Here is a 16,865-nt window from a genome sequence, read left to right as displayed (position 1 = left end):
TTCCCTGAAGGATGGTAATGTTGAGCATCTTTTCCTATGCTTATGAGCCCTTTGTGTTATCTTTGGAGAAATGTCTGTCCAATTCCTATGCTCACTTTTATATTGAATTTTAAAAAATTTTTGAAGTTGTATGAGTTCTTTTTTTTTAATAGAAGAGTTTTTTGTTTTTTGTTTTTTTAAGATTTTATTTATTTATTTGACAGAGAGTGAGAGAGGGACACAAGCAGAGGGAGTGGGGAGGGAGAAGCAGGCTTCCTGCTGAGCAGAGTGTCCAATGCCGTCCTGGGATCATGTCCTGAGCCAAAGGCAGGTGCTTAATGACTGAGCCATCCAGGTGCCCCAAACATTTAAACTTTTGGTGAATTCTAATTTATCTATATTTTCTTTGGTTGGTTGTGCTTTTGGTGTCATGTCTAAAACCATTGCCAAATACAAGATTTTGAAGATTTACTACTGTGTCTTCTAAGAGCTTTACAGTTTTAGTTCTTGCATTTAGTTCTTGGTCTGTGTGGATCAAGGAATAGGTAGGTAGCATAGGTAGGAATCCAGGTTCATTTGAATCAAATGAATCCAGTGCCTATCTGGTTTTTCCAGCACCATTTTTTGAAAAGACTATCCTTTCCCTATTTAAATTTTTTTAAAGGGGGCAGAGGGAAAGGGAGAAAGAGAATCTTAAACAGGCTCCACACCCAGCATAGATCCCGACGTGCATTTCCATCTTATGACTCCGAGATCATAACCTGAGCCAAAATCAAGAGTCGGATGCTGAACTGATGGAGCCACCCTGGCGCCCCATCCTTTCCTTATTTAATGGTCTTGGCACCCTTGTTGAAAACCAATTGACCATAAATAATACAGGTTATCATTTTTTTAACCATTTCTCTATGTTGGACATTTGGGTCACTTCCAGATTTTTGTTTTTTTAAATTATCTTGTGTTAAACACAGCATAACGGGCATAAAGCCTTTTCTGTTTTTGAAGTTATTTTGGTAGAAAGTGTTCTCAGAAGTGAAATTACTGGGTCAAAGATGAAATGAGTGTGTTTTGGAGCTCATTGAATGAGGCATTAAACCTTCAATGTCAAGATGTTAAGAGCAGCAGAATGCTTCTTTATTAATCAGTTGCTATTGCTTAAGGGCTGGATTTCTATAAAAGCCTTTTGCTGTAAGATGGATGGATTCCCTGACTTATTCTTTCGACTGCTTCTAAGAGACTAAGTAAATCTAGAGGGAAAAATTCAACACTGGGGCAAACAGGACATGTCATAGTTTTTTAAATGGTATAAAGAGAAAAAGTGTCATCACATACAGAAGGAAAATAAAAGTCTTTGAGAGAACTGGGGTCAAGATTTAGATCTTAAAATCAGTGCCTTGAAAGTCCCTGGAGCAAAAATGTTTTATTCTGAGCTTCTCTTCTGACCTTGATAATCAGGTTAATTTGGGTTCATCTTAGTTTAGAGATGGCTAATTTAAATATTTTTAGTAGATAGTACCTGGTTAAAAAAAAAAATCAAATGCAAAAGGCTATTAGGAGAAAATCAAGTTTCCTTTTCATTTTGCCCTTCAGTCTCCCAGTTCTCCTTGGAGGTATCCATGGTAGTATTGTTACTTATGTTTTAATAGACTAGTTTATACATAGAGTATCTCTGGAAAGGTAGTTTATACAAAATTATATATTTTAAGGCTTTTGATACTTCCTGATAAATTCCTTTTCAAAATGGTGGCAGTACAGTGCTAGTTAGGAAGATTCCATTTTTTTTTTTTAAAGATTTATTTATTTATTTATTTATTTGACAGACAGATCACAAGTAGGCAGAGAGGCAGGCAGAGAGAGGAGGAAGCAGGCTCCCTGCTGAGCAGAGAGCCCGATGTGGGGCTTGATCCCAGGACCCTGGGATCATGACCTGAGCCGAAGGCAGAGGCTTTAACCCACTGAGCCACCCAGGCGCCCCAAGAAGATTCCATTTTTATTTCTATTTCTCTGAATATTCTTTCCTTAATATCGGATATCCCATATATTTCCTCTTGTGTATATTGTCTGCTTATGTCTTTTGGCATGCCGTTCATTTTGACTGGAGTTGTCCTTTATGAGATTTTATTTTGGCAGCCTTTTGTAGTTGGTTGTTTTCCTATAGTCTGGATTTGGGGAGAAAAGTTAAAGTGCTTTTGTAACATTTATGCTAAGAGGTATGTGAACTGAACAAAGGTGGAGGCAGTAGGGGAAAGGAGGTTAAATCTTGAGGGAGAAATTTGGAAGATTTGGAAAGTGGGTGCAGTCCAGGATGACTTCAAGGTAAGTTAGAAAAGGATTAGTGCTATTAAAAATAAGGAGTGATGTGGAAATAACTAGATTTCTGTGGAAAAATGAGATTGTTTTGGGTAGGTTAAGAGTGAAGAGGATCCAGGTTGAACTAAGCTATCCAGGAGACTTGTGGCTAGAGCTCAAGAAGCAGAAGATAAAGAGTTACAAATAATCTGATTTACTGAGAGGATTCTTTTGAAAGGTTGGCAGTGGATGAAATTGCTGAAGGAGACATTTGAGAATAGACCTGTGGACAGGGAGTCATGTAAGAGGACAAGCTTGGGAAGGGTCAGGGGGGACATGAACAGCTAGGATGGTAGATTGGCATGCTTGCCAAGAAGAGCAGGGGATGTAGAGAACAAAGGTTGCAAGCATGAGAGTAAGAAAAGGTCATTAGGTTTGGTAACTTGGAAAAGATACACTTTTGGGAAAAGATATAGTTTATGGGAATCAGGAAACTTGTTTTTCCCAAACAACTTTATTTATTTATTTATTGGTCTTTTTATTTATTTTTAAATTATTTTTATTAACATATATTATTTGCCCCAGGGGTAGAGGTCTGTAAATTATCAAGATTACACATTTCACAGCACTCACCATAGCACATATCCTCCCCAATGTCCATCACCCAGCCACCCTATCACTACCCCCCACCACCCAGCAACCCTCAATTTGTTTTGTGAGATTAAGAGTCTCTTATGTTTGCCTCCCTTTGAATCCCATCTTGTTTCATTTTTTTCTTTCCTACCCACCCCCCCACTTGTCCCGCCTCTCAATCCAAACGCTTTATTAAGATAGAATTCATTTATCATATAATTTATGCACTTTTAAAGTGTACAACTCAGTGGTATTTAGTATATTCAGAATTGTGCAACCATCACCACAATCAATTTTAGAATATTTTTATTGTCACCAAAAGAAAGCCTGCCCACATTAGCAGTCACTCTCCAGTTCCCCTTTAGCTTCCCAGGCCAAGGCAACAATTAATCTACATCTGTCTTTTTAGATTTGCCTACTCTGAACATTTCACATAAATGGAAACATGCAGTATGTGGCCTTTTATGTCTGACTTCTTTCACTGTTTTCAGGGTTCATTCATGCCGTAGTATGTATCAGTACTTAGTTATTTTTTTATGGCTAGTTAATGTTCCATTGTATGAATGTACCACATTTTGTCTAACCATTATCAGTTCATGGACATTTGAGTTGTTAGCACTTTTTGACTATTAGGAATAATTCTGCCATAAATATCCATGTACAGTTTTTTTGTGGACGTGTTTTCTGTTCTCTTTGGTATATACCTGTGAGTGAAATTACTGGGTCATATGCTAACTTTTTGTTTACTTTTTGTTGCGACTATTGCAGAGGATGGACAAGTTGTCAGTGTTTTAGAAACAATAAAATGAATTTTAATATCATCACTAGTGGGAAATTGCAAAATGTCCATTTTCAAGCATATTCAGAAATAAAGGCATTATAAAAAATGAGCTGTACAGTTGTTTTCTGTTGTGTAAAAACTGTAACATGCTTATACATTTCCTTTCACTGGAAATTTTGTGTGTTGAATGTTACCTCAAAGCTTAGCTGAAATGTTAGGCATTTTTCTTGCAGATCAGTATGTTGATGTAAATATGCTTCATCAATTTCAAATAATGATTTGTAATAATGAAATGAATACAAATGTGATAAAAAAGAATCCCAGGGACATTCGATGTTAATCTACAATAATGATTTATTTTATTTTATTTTATTTATTTATTTTTTTAAATTTTATTTATTTATTTAACAGAAAGAGGTCACAAATAGGCAGAGAGGCCAGCAGAGAGAGAGGGGGAAGCAGGCTCCCCGCTGAGCAGAGAGCCCGATGTGGGGCTCGATCCCAGGACCCTAAGATCATGACCTAAGATCATGACCTGAGCTGAAGGCAGCGGCTTAATCCACTGAGCCACCCAGGCGCCCCAATAATGATTTATTTTTTACTTCTTAGTCTGAACTCTAGAGATCAAATACTATAATTTTTTAAAAAATTTGAATTACCTGTAATTTGCATGGCCTCAGAAGTTCAAGATCCAGAAAAACAAAAGCAAAAACAGAAAAACAAAACAAAACAAAAGCTTTTGGGACCAGTATTGTTGGTTGGCCATGTTTTTATCCATTCCCACCCTAGGTGGGATGCATGTTGAGAACCCTCAGCATATGGTATTTGCCCTCTTAGTGAAGTTTTCAGGTGAGGTCTCATAGGCTTGCTCTATTTTGGAACTTGGGATTTAGCTAGTTATTTCATGTTTCCATAAATAAATAAATGAATAAAAAAAGTGTTTTTTTTGGAAAGTCGTATGTTCAGATTTTTCAATATTGAAAGGTATAAACTCTGAACAATAAGATTTCCATTCCACCTTTGTCCATCCATCATTCAAATCTTCTTTGAGTGACCACTATTATACTATATTTTGGGGCATATTTTTCCAGATTTGCGCTTTGCATATATACTTAGCTGTATTATTTTTTTCTCCCTTCCCTCAAAATATGGCATTGCATATATTTCTGTGCTGTGCCTTTTTTACTTACCAAAACTATCTGTAAGATTAGTCAATCTGTATTGTATATCAAGAATACTGTCATTTTTTTTTCCAGTGGCTGCATTTATTTTAACCACTTACATCAAGACATATTGTTGGTTCATATCTTTCAGGGTGCATTTGTAATTTTGATTGATTTTGCCAGAATGCTCTTGTTGAGTTTTGTCATCTTATGCTGCCACTAGCCATTGTGTGAGAATTCTTGTTTCTCAATAGCCTCAAAACCTTCTATCATTTTGATGTTGGTCATCCCAAGTTGAAAATGGCATTTGGGTGTAGTTTTATTTTTTATCTCTCTTTTGAGTGAGATTTAGCATCTTTTGATTTGTTTACACTGTTACACAATTTTTCTGTTAACTGGGATTTGCCCATTTTCTCTTTGTTGCCTTGTTTTAGTCATTTGTTGGAATTCTTTATTTATTAGGCCAGTCTGACCATTAATGGGTTTAGAGTTAAACGAAAGCTAATGCTAGAGTAGAAGTTGCTTCCTTTCTAATTGAAATGCCATATTGCAGTGCTTCTCAGACCATCTCTGGTATAAAAGACCAGCTTTAAAAATTTTTCAATCCATTGTTGACTATTTTTTACAAAATGCAAAAGAACAAAATCTAAAACCAAAAAAAAGCCAAGCCCCAAACAAAACAGAAATATGAAACTGTGAATGAAAGATAAAAATAATGGAATATTACGCAGCCATCAAAATTTGAACTCTTACCATTTGCAATGATGTGGATGGAATTAGAGGGTATTATGCTATGCAAAATAAGTGAGTCAAAGAAAATTATTATATGATCTCACTGACATGTGGAATTTAAGAAGCAAGGCAGAGGATTATAGGGGAAGAGAGGAAAAAATGAAACAAGAGAAATTGAGAGAGGGAGACAAACCATAAGAGACTCTTAGGAAACAAACTGAGTGTTGCTGGAGGGGTGGGGGTGTGTGGGATGGGATAAAGGGGTGATAGACACTGGGAAGGGTTTATATTGTAATGAGCACTGGGTATTAAGTAAGACTGATGAATCACAGACCTGTACCCCTGAAACAAATAATACATTATATGTTAATTAATTGAATGTAAATAGAAAATAAAAAATATAAAAATAACTCAAATTTATTATATTTAATAGATAATATTGCTTCAAAAATGTAAACAAAAAGAAAAAATATAAAAAGTGTACACATTGTTGAAAATGTGTATATAAACCAATTAATATATGAATAAAATAAGTCTCTTGCAGACTGGTAGCAAACCCTGATCTGCAGACCACACTTTGAGTAACACAGTTTTTTTGGATTAGGCAACTAAGTCACTTTTTATGCTACTATTTATGTTTTATATTGGCAAAGAAAGACTTATACCCCTCCCTACTTCTCAGTTTAGAATAGGGTATAGATTTTATCTAACATTGTGAAACTGGGTGTCTTATTGTGGTAATCATTTCACAGTATGTGTGTGTGTCAAATTGTTTTGTATACCTTAAAATTATATAATTTTATATGTTATGTCATAGTAAAGCTGGGGAAGAAAAAGTTGGCCGTAATAATAGACTTTATATCGAGGCTTGGTGGTGTTAATCAGCATCACTAGTGACTGTAGAATGTCCCAGAGATTATTAACATTTGGATCAAAGGAAGTAGAAAGTGATATTCAAGTTATTTTGAGGTTTCCTTCAATGTAAATACAATGAAAGATAAAATTCCTCTGGACTTCATATGAAGTCTTTTTACAACAGTTCTTTTGTTTATATGATTTTAAGTAAGTATTGTCTGTGGACAGATTTAAATCCTAACTTTTTCATATTCTTTGTATTACCTAGTTAAGTAACTTTAAAATTAGGTTTTTGGAATGTTATCTTTATACAAATTTGTGTAAGTTATGTGTATTTTAGTGAAAGAAATGTATACCATCTTTGCCTGTTTTTCTTTAGGGTAATTCCTCTCCTTCCTGGATGGAAGTATGCACTTTTCCCAATAGAAGATGGTAATCTCAGAGAATGACCATGGAGAAGGGGATGAGTTCTGGAGAAGGGGTGCCTTCCAGATCATCTCAGATTTCGACTGTTAAAATAACAGTCAAAGAGTTGGAAACAAAGCAGTCCCATAAGGAGAAGCGAGGGGGCTTTGTGTTGGTACATGCAGGTAAGCTCTAAGTGGGCGAGTTGGAAGATGAAAATAAAATTGATTTTTTCCCCCCCTTGTCTTGAAGTATCCTGAACTGAATTTCACATCTGTAGGAGGCAAACTGCCAAAGAGGAGTTGGAACTGCATTATAGGTCTCTCCTGCTTCCTGCTTGGAAGATCTTATAATGATAGCTCTTCCTATGTTTTCTTCACTTCTCTACCCCATTATTTACTTTTACCCCATATAATAGATATAATTAGGTAGTATTAAAATCAGGCAGAGTAATTTCTTAAACTCTGGTTTGTGTTTTTAAAAATGATGCTGCTGAAAAATTTTATTGACCCCATATCTGACTATGGCTATTTATTTAAAAAAGATTTTATGTATTTATTTTAAGAGAGAGACAGAACACTCAAGTGGGGGAAGAGCAGAAGAGGAGGTGAGGGGGGAGACAGAATCTCAAGCAGACTCCATGCTGAGCAGGAGCCCAGTGCAGGGCTCTATCCCATGACCCTGAGGTCATGACCACATCTGAAATCAAGAGTTGGATACTTAATTGACTGAGCCACCCAGGCGCCCCAGCTATAGCCATTTAGAGTATAATAGTACACAGTCATAGAGCTAATTTGCCTTTTTCATGTTATAAGTGAGGAAGAGAGATTAAGTAGCTTCAGCCACACGGCTAGGTTGTGCTAGAGCCAGGTTGAGACTTGTAAGTGGGCCTTAAAGTCCCAGTGTAGTACTTTTGACAGTATAGAGGACCTGGAGGACAGATGCAGTGAAGTTCAATCCCTGGGTCCCCAATCATTTGAAGACTTTGGGTTTCAGGGGCGCCTTGGTGGCTCAGTGGGTTAAGCCTCTACCTTCGGCTCAGGTCATGATCTCAGGCTTCTGGGATCGAGCCCCGCATCAGGCTCTCTGCTCAGCGGGGAGCCTGCTTCCCCCTCTCTCTCTGCCTGCCTCTCTGCCTACTTTAGATCTCTCTCTCTGTCAAATAAATAAATAAAAATCTTAAAAAAAAAAAAAAGGGGGGGTGGGTTTCAGAGTAGTGTATCTCTGCTCAGGTCTGTCCAGCAGACTTGTTTTTTTTTTTTTCTTAAGTTTTTTTTTTTTTTTGCTTGCATTTACTTACAATTCATGACTTCTGTGAAGAGAGAAGGAATGGCTTGATCTCCTTTTAACTTTCCTCAGATAGGCAGGGTGGAATCAAGATTAACTTTGATATGGGGTAAGGAATAGAATTGCTTCTTCTTGTCAAACTGGTGTCATGCCTGGTCATTAAGCTCTGGCTGTATATGGACTAGATGACTTTGGAAGTCTTACTGAACCTATTCCAGGAGAATAAAAAAATCCAGGTTCAATTTGCTTTTCTTTCAAAAGATTTTACAAAGAAATGAGGTACGTTTTAGAAATAACCCAGTTAGAAGTACACTTGGAAGCAGAACCCTGCCTTCTACTATACCATGTTGGTGCATCTTTCATGGTACCCAGTGAGTTATTGCATTCAGAATGAGTACGTGACAAATGTACAAGAAAGGTTTGAAATTTGTAACATGCAGCAACATAGAGCTTTTGATTAGTTGGACAGCATTGCTTTCTATGACTATCATGGTGGTATCCCTCTTCTTTCAGACACTCACTAAGTGGGAATGGCTCCTAGATGAAGCTGGTGCTGGGGACCAGCAGTAACAGGAGGAAATCTGGGTTATGGCAGGAAAATACGTGGATTAAGGTCACCCTCTCCTAAGTTATTAGAAGGTCAGATAGACTGATTATGCAGAAATATGTCTTACACATTTAAGGTACAAAATTTTAGTTTCTCATCCACTGTAGAGATTTTAATGATTTTTTTTTCTTAAACTAGGGGAGACTTGCCCAAATGTCAGTCATTTGAGTCTAAGATTTCTTGACTTTTCCTAGATCTATATACTACTTACACTGTTTACCTCATATTTAAAAGCTGAACACTTAACTTAAAACTTGAAAGATGAAACTTATCTTTACTTAAATGAAATGTCAGTATCACTTGCTTGAGGAGAAAATAACTTTAAACATAGTGCAAGCAAAACAATGTGATTAAATTTAGCTGAATCCTGTCATGTGTCGGTGGCTTAGATCCTGAGGCTATCTTCCCTTTGTTAGATAGAGAAATTACAAAGTGCTAACCAGATATGAAAGATGTACTATGGCCGTGCTGAGACTTTTCCCTTATTCAAAACGAAGCATTTATATGTTAAATCCTATTAAAACTGTCAACCATCCCCTAAAGTTACCTACTTAGTAGTAGTGTCCCATGATTTGGGAAATACTGCTGAAAGATTGGGGCCCCCAGATCTAAGATGACAGACATGTTAGAAGACCATGAAGAGAGGTCTGTTAAATATTGGTGCAGGCTCTCTGAGGTTTCAGAGTTCTCCTGAGAAATAGGATTAGAATATTCTAATTGTTGGTTTGGCATTTTTTTCTGTTCTCCTGGGTCCCTGATTGATATATTCACGAGCCATTTCTTTCTCTGGTCTGAGGAAAGGTGGGGTAAGTTTAGGTCTGATTCTGTAGACCCACTTGAGGAGCCTTGAGGCTTAGAAACGCAGTTCTTAACCTTCCTTCTGTTGGACCCCTGTGGGACCTTGGGGTTTAGGTGAGGGGGGAGATTCAGAGCTCTGTTAAAGAACTTTGTGTAGAAGTCTAACCATCAAGAGACTTTAAGGGCCCTTTAAGGGCTCTTGGTTTCTTTCTTATTTGGATTATTCTCAAATCCCTAACTAAGCAAGTATTAAAACTCTTAGGGAGACAAATTTCAGAGCGAGTCTCTTGAGGCAGTTGTTGAGTGTTTAAGAGATGGGGACCACCGGGATTTCTAATAGGCTGACTGAAATATGCTCCCACCGAGGTTTCAGAGACGCGGTGAGCTATATTCCCACAGTGAGAGGACATAGAAAGTGTGCATGGGAATGGTGGTATTTGGTGGTTGTGGAGAGGTGGGATGTAATACTCCTCAACCTCAAATGTTATTTAGACTCTACCTAGTTTTTCGAAGTTACTCTTAAGAATTCAGAATTCTGAACAGTAATTTGCCAAATGGCAGGTACTTTCTAAAGGTCAATAGAAAGGAACTTGAAGGAACTCTGTCCCTGACACCTCCTAGGTTATCAACCCCAGACCAAAAAATCTCCTGGCTTTGGAGAAAGGTTTTTGAAAGAAAATGGTCTTGGTGGAGGCTGTTTGGGAATATGAGCTATTTCTAGTACCTCTGGCAGGAAAATAGCCTTTGAAAAAGGAGGTAAGACATGGCATTAAAAAGGCTTATGTGCAGAAGGAATCTATTAGAGTTTGAAAACTCCATGCATGTAGGACAATAGCTTTATTTCACCAGGAGAGCATCAGTTTGTATGAACTATTTATATAAGTAAAATCTCTAATATTTTAATGATAACTAACAACTGGTTGTTTTTTTCCCCGCTACAGGTGCAGGTTATCATTCTGAATCCAAAGCCAAGGAATATAAACATGTATGCAAACGAGCTTGTCAGAAGGTATGAATGAACAGAGTGTGTCTGATGGAAACATTTCAGTTTTGGCCGGCAAGCAGCCCTTTTTTTTTTTTCTTTTAAAAGATTTTATTTATTTATTTGACAGAGAGAGAGAGATCACAAGTAGGCAAAGAGGCAGGCAGAGAGAGAGGGAGAAGTAGGCTCCCTGCTGAGCAGAGAACCCAATGTGGGGTTCCATCTCAGGACCCTGAGATCATGACCTGAAGGCAGAGGCATAACCCACTGAGCCACCCAGGCGCCCCTACCAACAAACAGCTTTACCTTGAAATTCAAAATGTTAAGGTTTGACTTCTAAGATGGTCTTTAGTTTTGACCATGAACTTATTTTGCTCATATTTGTGGGATGTCTTTTTTGTTTTGTTTTGTGTTTTTTATTCTCCAAATGATACTTAGATCTCTCCCTTCATTTCCCTGCTTAAGTCTGTATTTTTGGAATTGTGGGCACATAATTATATATCTTTTAATCTTGCAAAGGCATTGAGCTCCATTGAAGGAGTAGGCAAAACAGTTCAAAGACAGCTGATGTGTCTTTCTACGAAGAGAAGAAAATAAATAATAAAAAATTAAAATGGATGCTTTTCTTAGGGAGATTATCCTGTGCTTTTTCCTTCTGTTTTTCATTATGTAGTTTGTATCATAACAAATTCATTGTCATTCCTGAGTTTAGCTTTGCTCTTGTTCTCAGTTGTGCTTTTTTTCTCTTTGGCTTTGAGGTTTTGCTAAATTGTTGAATACTTAATGTGGAGGCAGGAATGGATTCAGAAGAAATATTGTTTGTTTTTATTTTGATCTTGACTATATACTCTTATTGGCAAAGCTTCCATTACTTTTTATGCAAATATAACGTTAGTGGCTAGTATATCGAGTAAATATGGGTCTCTTCCAGCTCTTTTCATTTATAATTAAATACCATTTGAAAGAAAGATTATGCTTTATTAGAGATCCACGCTTTTTCTTACGAATGAAATCACATAAATAAATAAGAATATTTTGTTATGGGGATTTTATTGTTTTTCTGAAATTTATAATAAAGCTAAAAGTTCTCTAAACTATGTCATATTTTTAAATCTTAATTTTCAAAGTTTAGGATGTTTACATCATCTGAAAAAAGTAAGTTTTATATAACTATAGTCTTAGAATCCTAATACATTTGGAATGAATACTCAGCCTCAATTTACGCAGTGAATGAACTTCTTAAAAGTTTAATGAGGAATATAACTCTTAGCTTTTGAGCATTTTCTCTGTTGACTAAATTGGTGTTTTAATAGTTCATTTAGAGATCAGTTTTCCTTCTTTCTCTTTCCTTTATACTCCAGAAGTAAGGTGATTTTGTGGGCCTTTACTCTCTATAGTTTATATTACAAAAGAGCATGATTTTTTTAATCTCAATATATTATACAGTAATCTTCCCTTATCCAAGGAGGATAATGTTTCAAGACCCCCAGTGGATGCCTGAAACTGCATATGTACTGAACCCTATATGTATGTTTCCTATATATATATACATACCTTTGCTAAAGTCTACTTTATAAATTAGGCATAGTAAGAGATTAGCAACAGTAAGAATAAAATAGAACAGTTATACTGTGTGAGTATAAAGGTTGTGTGAATGGTTTCTTTCTCTGTGAAAATATCTAACTGTACAGTACTCACCTCTTCTTCTTGGGATGATGTGAGATGATAAAATGCCTCCATGATGGGATGAAGTGAATGAATGACTTAGGAATTGGGACATAGTGCTAGGCTAGTCTTAACCTGATATTATGTCAGAAAGAGGATCATTTCCTTCTGGACCGCAGTTGACTGGGTGTAACTGAAATGGGATAAGTGGGAACCACTGTAGGACCAAAAACGTTTTGTCACATGTATGTGTCCATCTAAAGATTCTGAAGTATTTCTGTGACTGAGAGTCACTGTTTTTTATAGTGGGGGGTGTGGAGTGTAGTAGCAGTGGGAGATGTTATTGGCTTAGTCTGAAATTCAATTATGTATATACAATATGAATTATGAGGTATTTATTTATTTTTTCTTTTTCCAAATAGTTATTTAAATTCCAATTAACATACAGTGCAGTATTAGTTTCAGGTGTAGAATTTAGTGATTCATCTCTTACATACAGCAGCTGGTGCTTACCACAACAAGCATCCTCCTTTGAATTATCAGGATATTTAAACCAAACTAAATTGACATAATGTCTGTGGCTGTTTTTGAATTGCCATGTGATGAATGAAGCCCATTCATTTACTAAATCGCCTGCACTTTGCATTTAGTGGCTAAATTTTTATTCATTGTCTTAATTTGAGTGATAAGTGAACTGTATCATGAATTATCTTGAATATAAGCCCGTGCTTGTTGTAAATCTAAATAGGTTATGTCTTGAAGTATGGAATGGAACTAGTGATCAATTTTTATTAACTCTAAATGTCTGCTACACTTCTTTAAGGTTTTGGATAGTTTCTGGTGTTTGGGGAGTTGTGGTTTTACAATGAATAATCTCCCCCCTTGGTTTCATAGGCAATTGAAAAGCTACAGGCTGGTGCTCTTGCGACAGATGCAGTGACTGCGGCTCTGGTGGAACTCGAGGTATTTCTTTTCTGTGTTTTATTTAAAATATTTGTGAGTTTATGTTCATTATGCTTCAATGACATGAAAATATTGAGTTAGTTAACCATCAGTTATATGACTAGTGTTTCCCAACTGTATTAATAAAGTTATGAAGAAACCTGTGACAGAGTGTTAGGTTTTGTTTTCACTGGGAACATCTCCCCATCCTTTTTTGTGAGCTTCATGAATACCAAAGTGATTGGTGTTTAGATACTTAAATTTTTTTTGTTATGTTCAGTAGGAAGATTTCTGAAGTTAATTCCCCTTCCCCAAAAGTAATACATGTTTTCTTGTTTAGGAAACAAAAAAATTATGGCTGTTTAGAAGTGTTTAAAGTAGGAGGGGAAGTTTTCTCATAAACCTAACAGTTAGATTTGTATCCTGAAGCCACGCTGTATGAAGTGTGTCTTGTCCAGTGTGATTGTTAAGTTGGTTTCCGGTTAACTGAAGACATGGAGAAATTCGGTGGGGAGGCTTTCAAGGTCACTATACTTGTGTACTGTATAGGGAGGGACTGGAACTTTGAGGATGAATTTGTCCTGGAGATATTGAGGCCTTCAGAAGACTGCCTTTGTTGCTCAGACTTAAAGAAGATAGATTGTGTCAGTCTGTATAGAGGATTATAGTGAACAAATAGTTTTCTAGTTGAGAAGACTGCTTGGGAAATCAAGATATGAAAATAAAACAGTGATGAGTTTGAGATAAGACGTAGATGGAGTGGGTCTTCCCAAGTTGACTGGATTGTCGCCCTTTTGTTTAGGTTCTCATATTAGAGCACCTACCCAGTCATGCCAGGCCTTTCTTTTCTCTGTGAAAATGGCCCAGGAGCTTATGAGATGTCCTGGCCATGTTTTCTATATATTCCCCTGCTTAGTTGTGGAGCTACACTTTTGATCATGCTTTGTAGATTTTAATCTCTCCTGTTAATGCCTTCAGATGGGTCCAACTATAGCCAAGGAAGGTGAACATCTATGATGGGTACGAGTTCTTTTGTAGTTTGGTTCCTGAGACATCTGACTTGGGATATGTGGTCCCCTCCTGTTTGTGACTGATGCATATTATACCAGCTCTACCAGTCCTTAGCCTGGGGCACCTCACAGATCTTCCTTGAGTCAGTTTTTCCATTTATTATATGAGGGTAATTCCTATTTCATAGAGTTCTAAAGATTGAGTTTAACATATGACAAGCCCTGAGAAGTTAGTAATTATTACTATTATGAAGTTCTGTGGAAATGGTATATATGAGGTGAATATTTATGGTGACTATCAATGACATGTTTTTACAATGTCAAGAAAAGGTCAACTACATATTGTGGAAGAAAGGAGAAAAGTGCTCTAAGAAAGAAGATTGATATACTTACCATGGGATCTTACCTTTACTCAAAACACAGAGAAAGCTTCATCTAACTTAATTCAATTGTTAATTGCAAATCACTCTCCTTTGTGTGTAAGAGGATGTCCTGAGATTATCATTATCAGTGGTGCATAGATGGAGTCAATGTGGGTCCAGGGCAAGAAAAAGAAGGTTAATGAGTAGCTGGGAGATAATACTGTAATGGCAACCGTGAATACAAAATTGACTAAATTAAGTTTTACTTTTCATCTTAGAATAACTTTAATTTTCTCAAGTCATACTTTATGTCATGTTGAATATTTTATTACATTTTTCTCCAGTGATGAATCAATCATACTTTTAAAGAATTTACCTATTTATGCTTAAAAGTGATTAAAAGTACATTCTGGAATAGTAAGTTAATCATGAGTAAGTGAGCTTTATAGTTTTGAATGATGACCTCTGTTTTTTAAGAGCGTGGATAGGAAGTTCTTTTTTTAACAAACTTGTTTTATTATTTTTGACTGGGCTGTGTTACACAGATAATGGGAGCACAGGAGTGAGTTTAGTATATTTCTCTTCCCCCACCCCCACTGTTAAATTTGGAGAAGAATTTCAATTAATCATCTTTAAGAATCATTTTGATGTGGAATCTTTGAGGTATCTTAGTAGTTTAAAGGCTAAGGTCACTGGAAGAATTTTCCTAAATCTTAAGAATTATGTTGGAAGTCATGCTTGTACTGCCCCCTGCAGTTTCGGTTGCTTTGATTCTCCAACACCTTTAAGCAAGGTGAAGTTTTCAAGAGTTCAGTTGGAGTATTGTAATAGTTAGGGTCAATGGAATGATATAAGGAAATCAGGTTCTAATATTTTCTGTACTTAGAAAATTAAAAGTAACAATATTAAGTCCTTTCAGCTTACTGAAAAGTCCCAGAAAGTTTGATTTATAATGTATTACATTTAATTTGAGAGTACCTACTTTTCTTTTCTTCAGTTTTGACCAATCTATTCAGTTAAGCTAAATCTTGTCCTGATTGCTGAAATCATACCTTTTTTTGAACTTTGGGATGTACTTTTTTGGGGTACAAAAAGTCCCTTATTTTTTAAACTTAGGCAGAATTCCTTGAACACTTTACTAACTGTGGGCTGAAGTGACTGAAATGGTTTAATGGTCCTTACTGGCTAGAAGGGGTATCTGGCCTTGTATTAAAAAAAAAAAAAATACATACATGTATATGTTTTTTTTTAAATATTAAAAAAAATATGTGTGTGTGTGTGTGTGTGTGTGTGTGTGTATGCGTGCATATATATATATGTGCCTGGGTGGCTCAGTTGTTAAGCGTCTGCCTTCGACTCAGGTCATGATCCCAGGGTCCTGGGATCAAACCCCACATCAGGCTCCCTTCTCCACAAGAAGCCTGCTTTTCCCTCTCCCACTTTCCCTGCTTATGTTCCTGCTCTCGCTATCTCTCTCTCGCTGTCAAAGAAATAAATAAAATTTCAAAAAATATATATACATATGAGAATTTGCACTTACCCAAAGAGTCAAAAGTACACTGATTTCAACTCCATGCCATAGGGGAGGAAGAGACAAGGTAGAAGAAATTTATTTATATAGCCACATGCACACTTATGCAGGCCACCTAGACACATCATTTTTGACCTTTTCTTAGAAACCGATTACCTTGTGTAGTTTCATTATCCTTGTTTACTACTACAGACAAGTGATGTCATCCTAAGACTACCATTTCTGGACAGTAGAGGGGTCTTTCTGTCATTTAAAGGAGTGGGGAGGTGAGTGCATAAGATCTGCCTGTTAAATTTACCAGCTTCTCTCTTCAGGATTTTGGAAGGAAGGTGGCCACTCCATTTGAGGCGTGCTCTGCAGTATGGGAATGAAAGTGATATGACACCAAAGTGCATTTTGTTTATCTTCAAAATGTGAGGAGGGAAATGGAGAGGCCAGTTTATAGATCATATTTTAATTTACTGTTAAACTGATTTGGTCCCATTGTTTCACTTAGCTATTTATAACTTTTTTGAGATTGTCCTTACAACTGATGGAAAAGTGACTTCTATCTGTTGGATAGTGCAGTTTTGATCTCATGATAGTGGAGAAGAGGTATTGTGAAACATCTTGATCTTCCTATCTGGGGCTATTCATTTGGAAGACAGTTCTTTTCATGGATGCTTTGGAATAGTTTTGGTTCAGGTAGTGGCAGTGGATTATAAACTCTACACCATAATTTTGCCCATTTCACCTGGTATAGCTTCTGATATGAATTTCTTTGAGGAAATTGGTTATAGCTCTGGATGAGTCAACTTAACTTAGAAAGTGTGTCACAGATTCTGATGGAAAACAAGTTTCTTGTAAA

At 36.5% G+C, this 16,865-nt stretch overlaps 1 protein-coding gene across 2 annotated transcripts in view; it reads left to right on the top strand.

Moving 5' to 3' along the window:
* Positions 1-6,832: 6,832 nt before the first annotated feature.
* The window catches only part of TASP1 (taspase 1), a 253,042-nt gene continuing 243,009 nt past the window's right edge, over positions 6,833-16,865 (top strand). For both annotated transcript variants that reach the window (XR_004382876.1, XM_032859197.1), the window contains exons 1-3: positions 6,833-7,019; positions 10,468-10,535; positions 13,068-13,136. Coding sequence is in view for 1 of the 2 variants with exons in the window: in XM_032859197.1 (XP_032715088.1) it covers positions 6,875-7,019; positions 10,468-10,535; positions 13,068-13,136 (282 nt within the window). In the remaining variant the exon portion in view is untranslated. The remainder of the gene's footprint in view (positions 7,020-10,467; positions 10,536-13,067; positions 13,137-16,865) is intronic.

This window comes from Lontra canadensis, unplaced genomic scaffold (genome assembly GCF_010015895.1).
Source record: "Lontra canadensis isolate GAN:19392208 unplaced genomic scaffold, GSC_riverotter_1.0 scaffold16, whole genome shotgun sequence".
Taxonomy (NCBI): Eukaryota; Metazoa; Chordata; class Mammalia; order Carnivora; family Mustelidae; genus Lontra; species Lontra canadensis.
The sequence above is the reverse complement of the archived record's forward strand: the minus strand, read 5'-3'. Positions and strand labels throughout refer to the sequence as shown.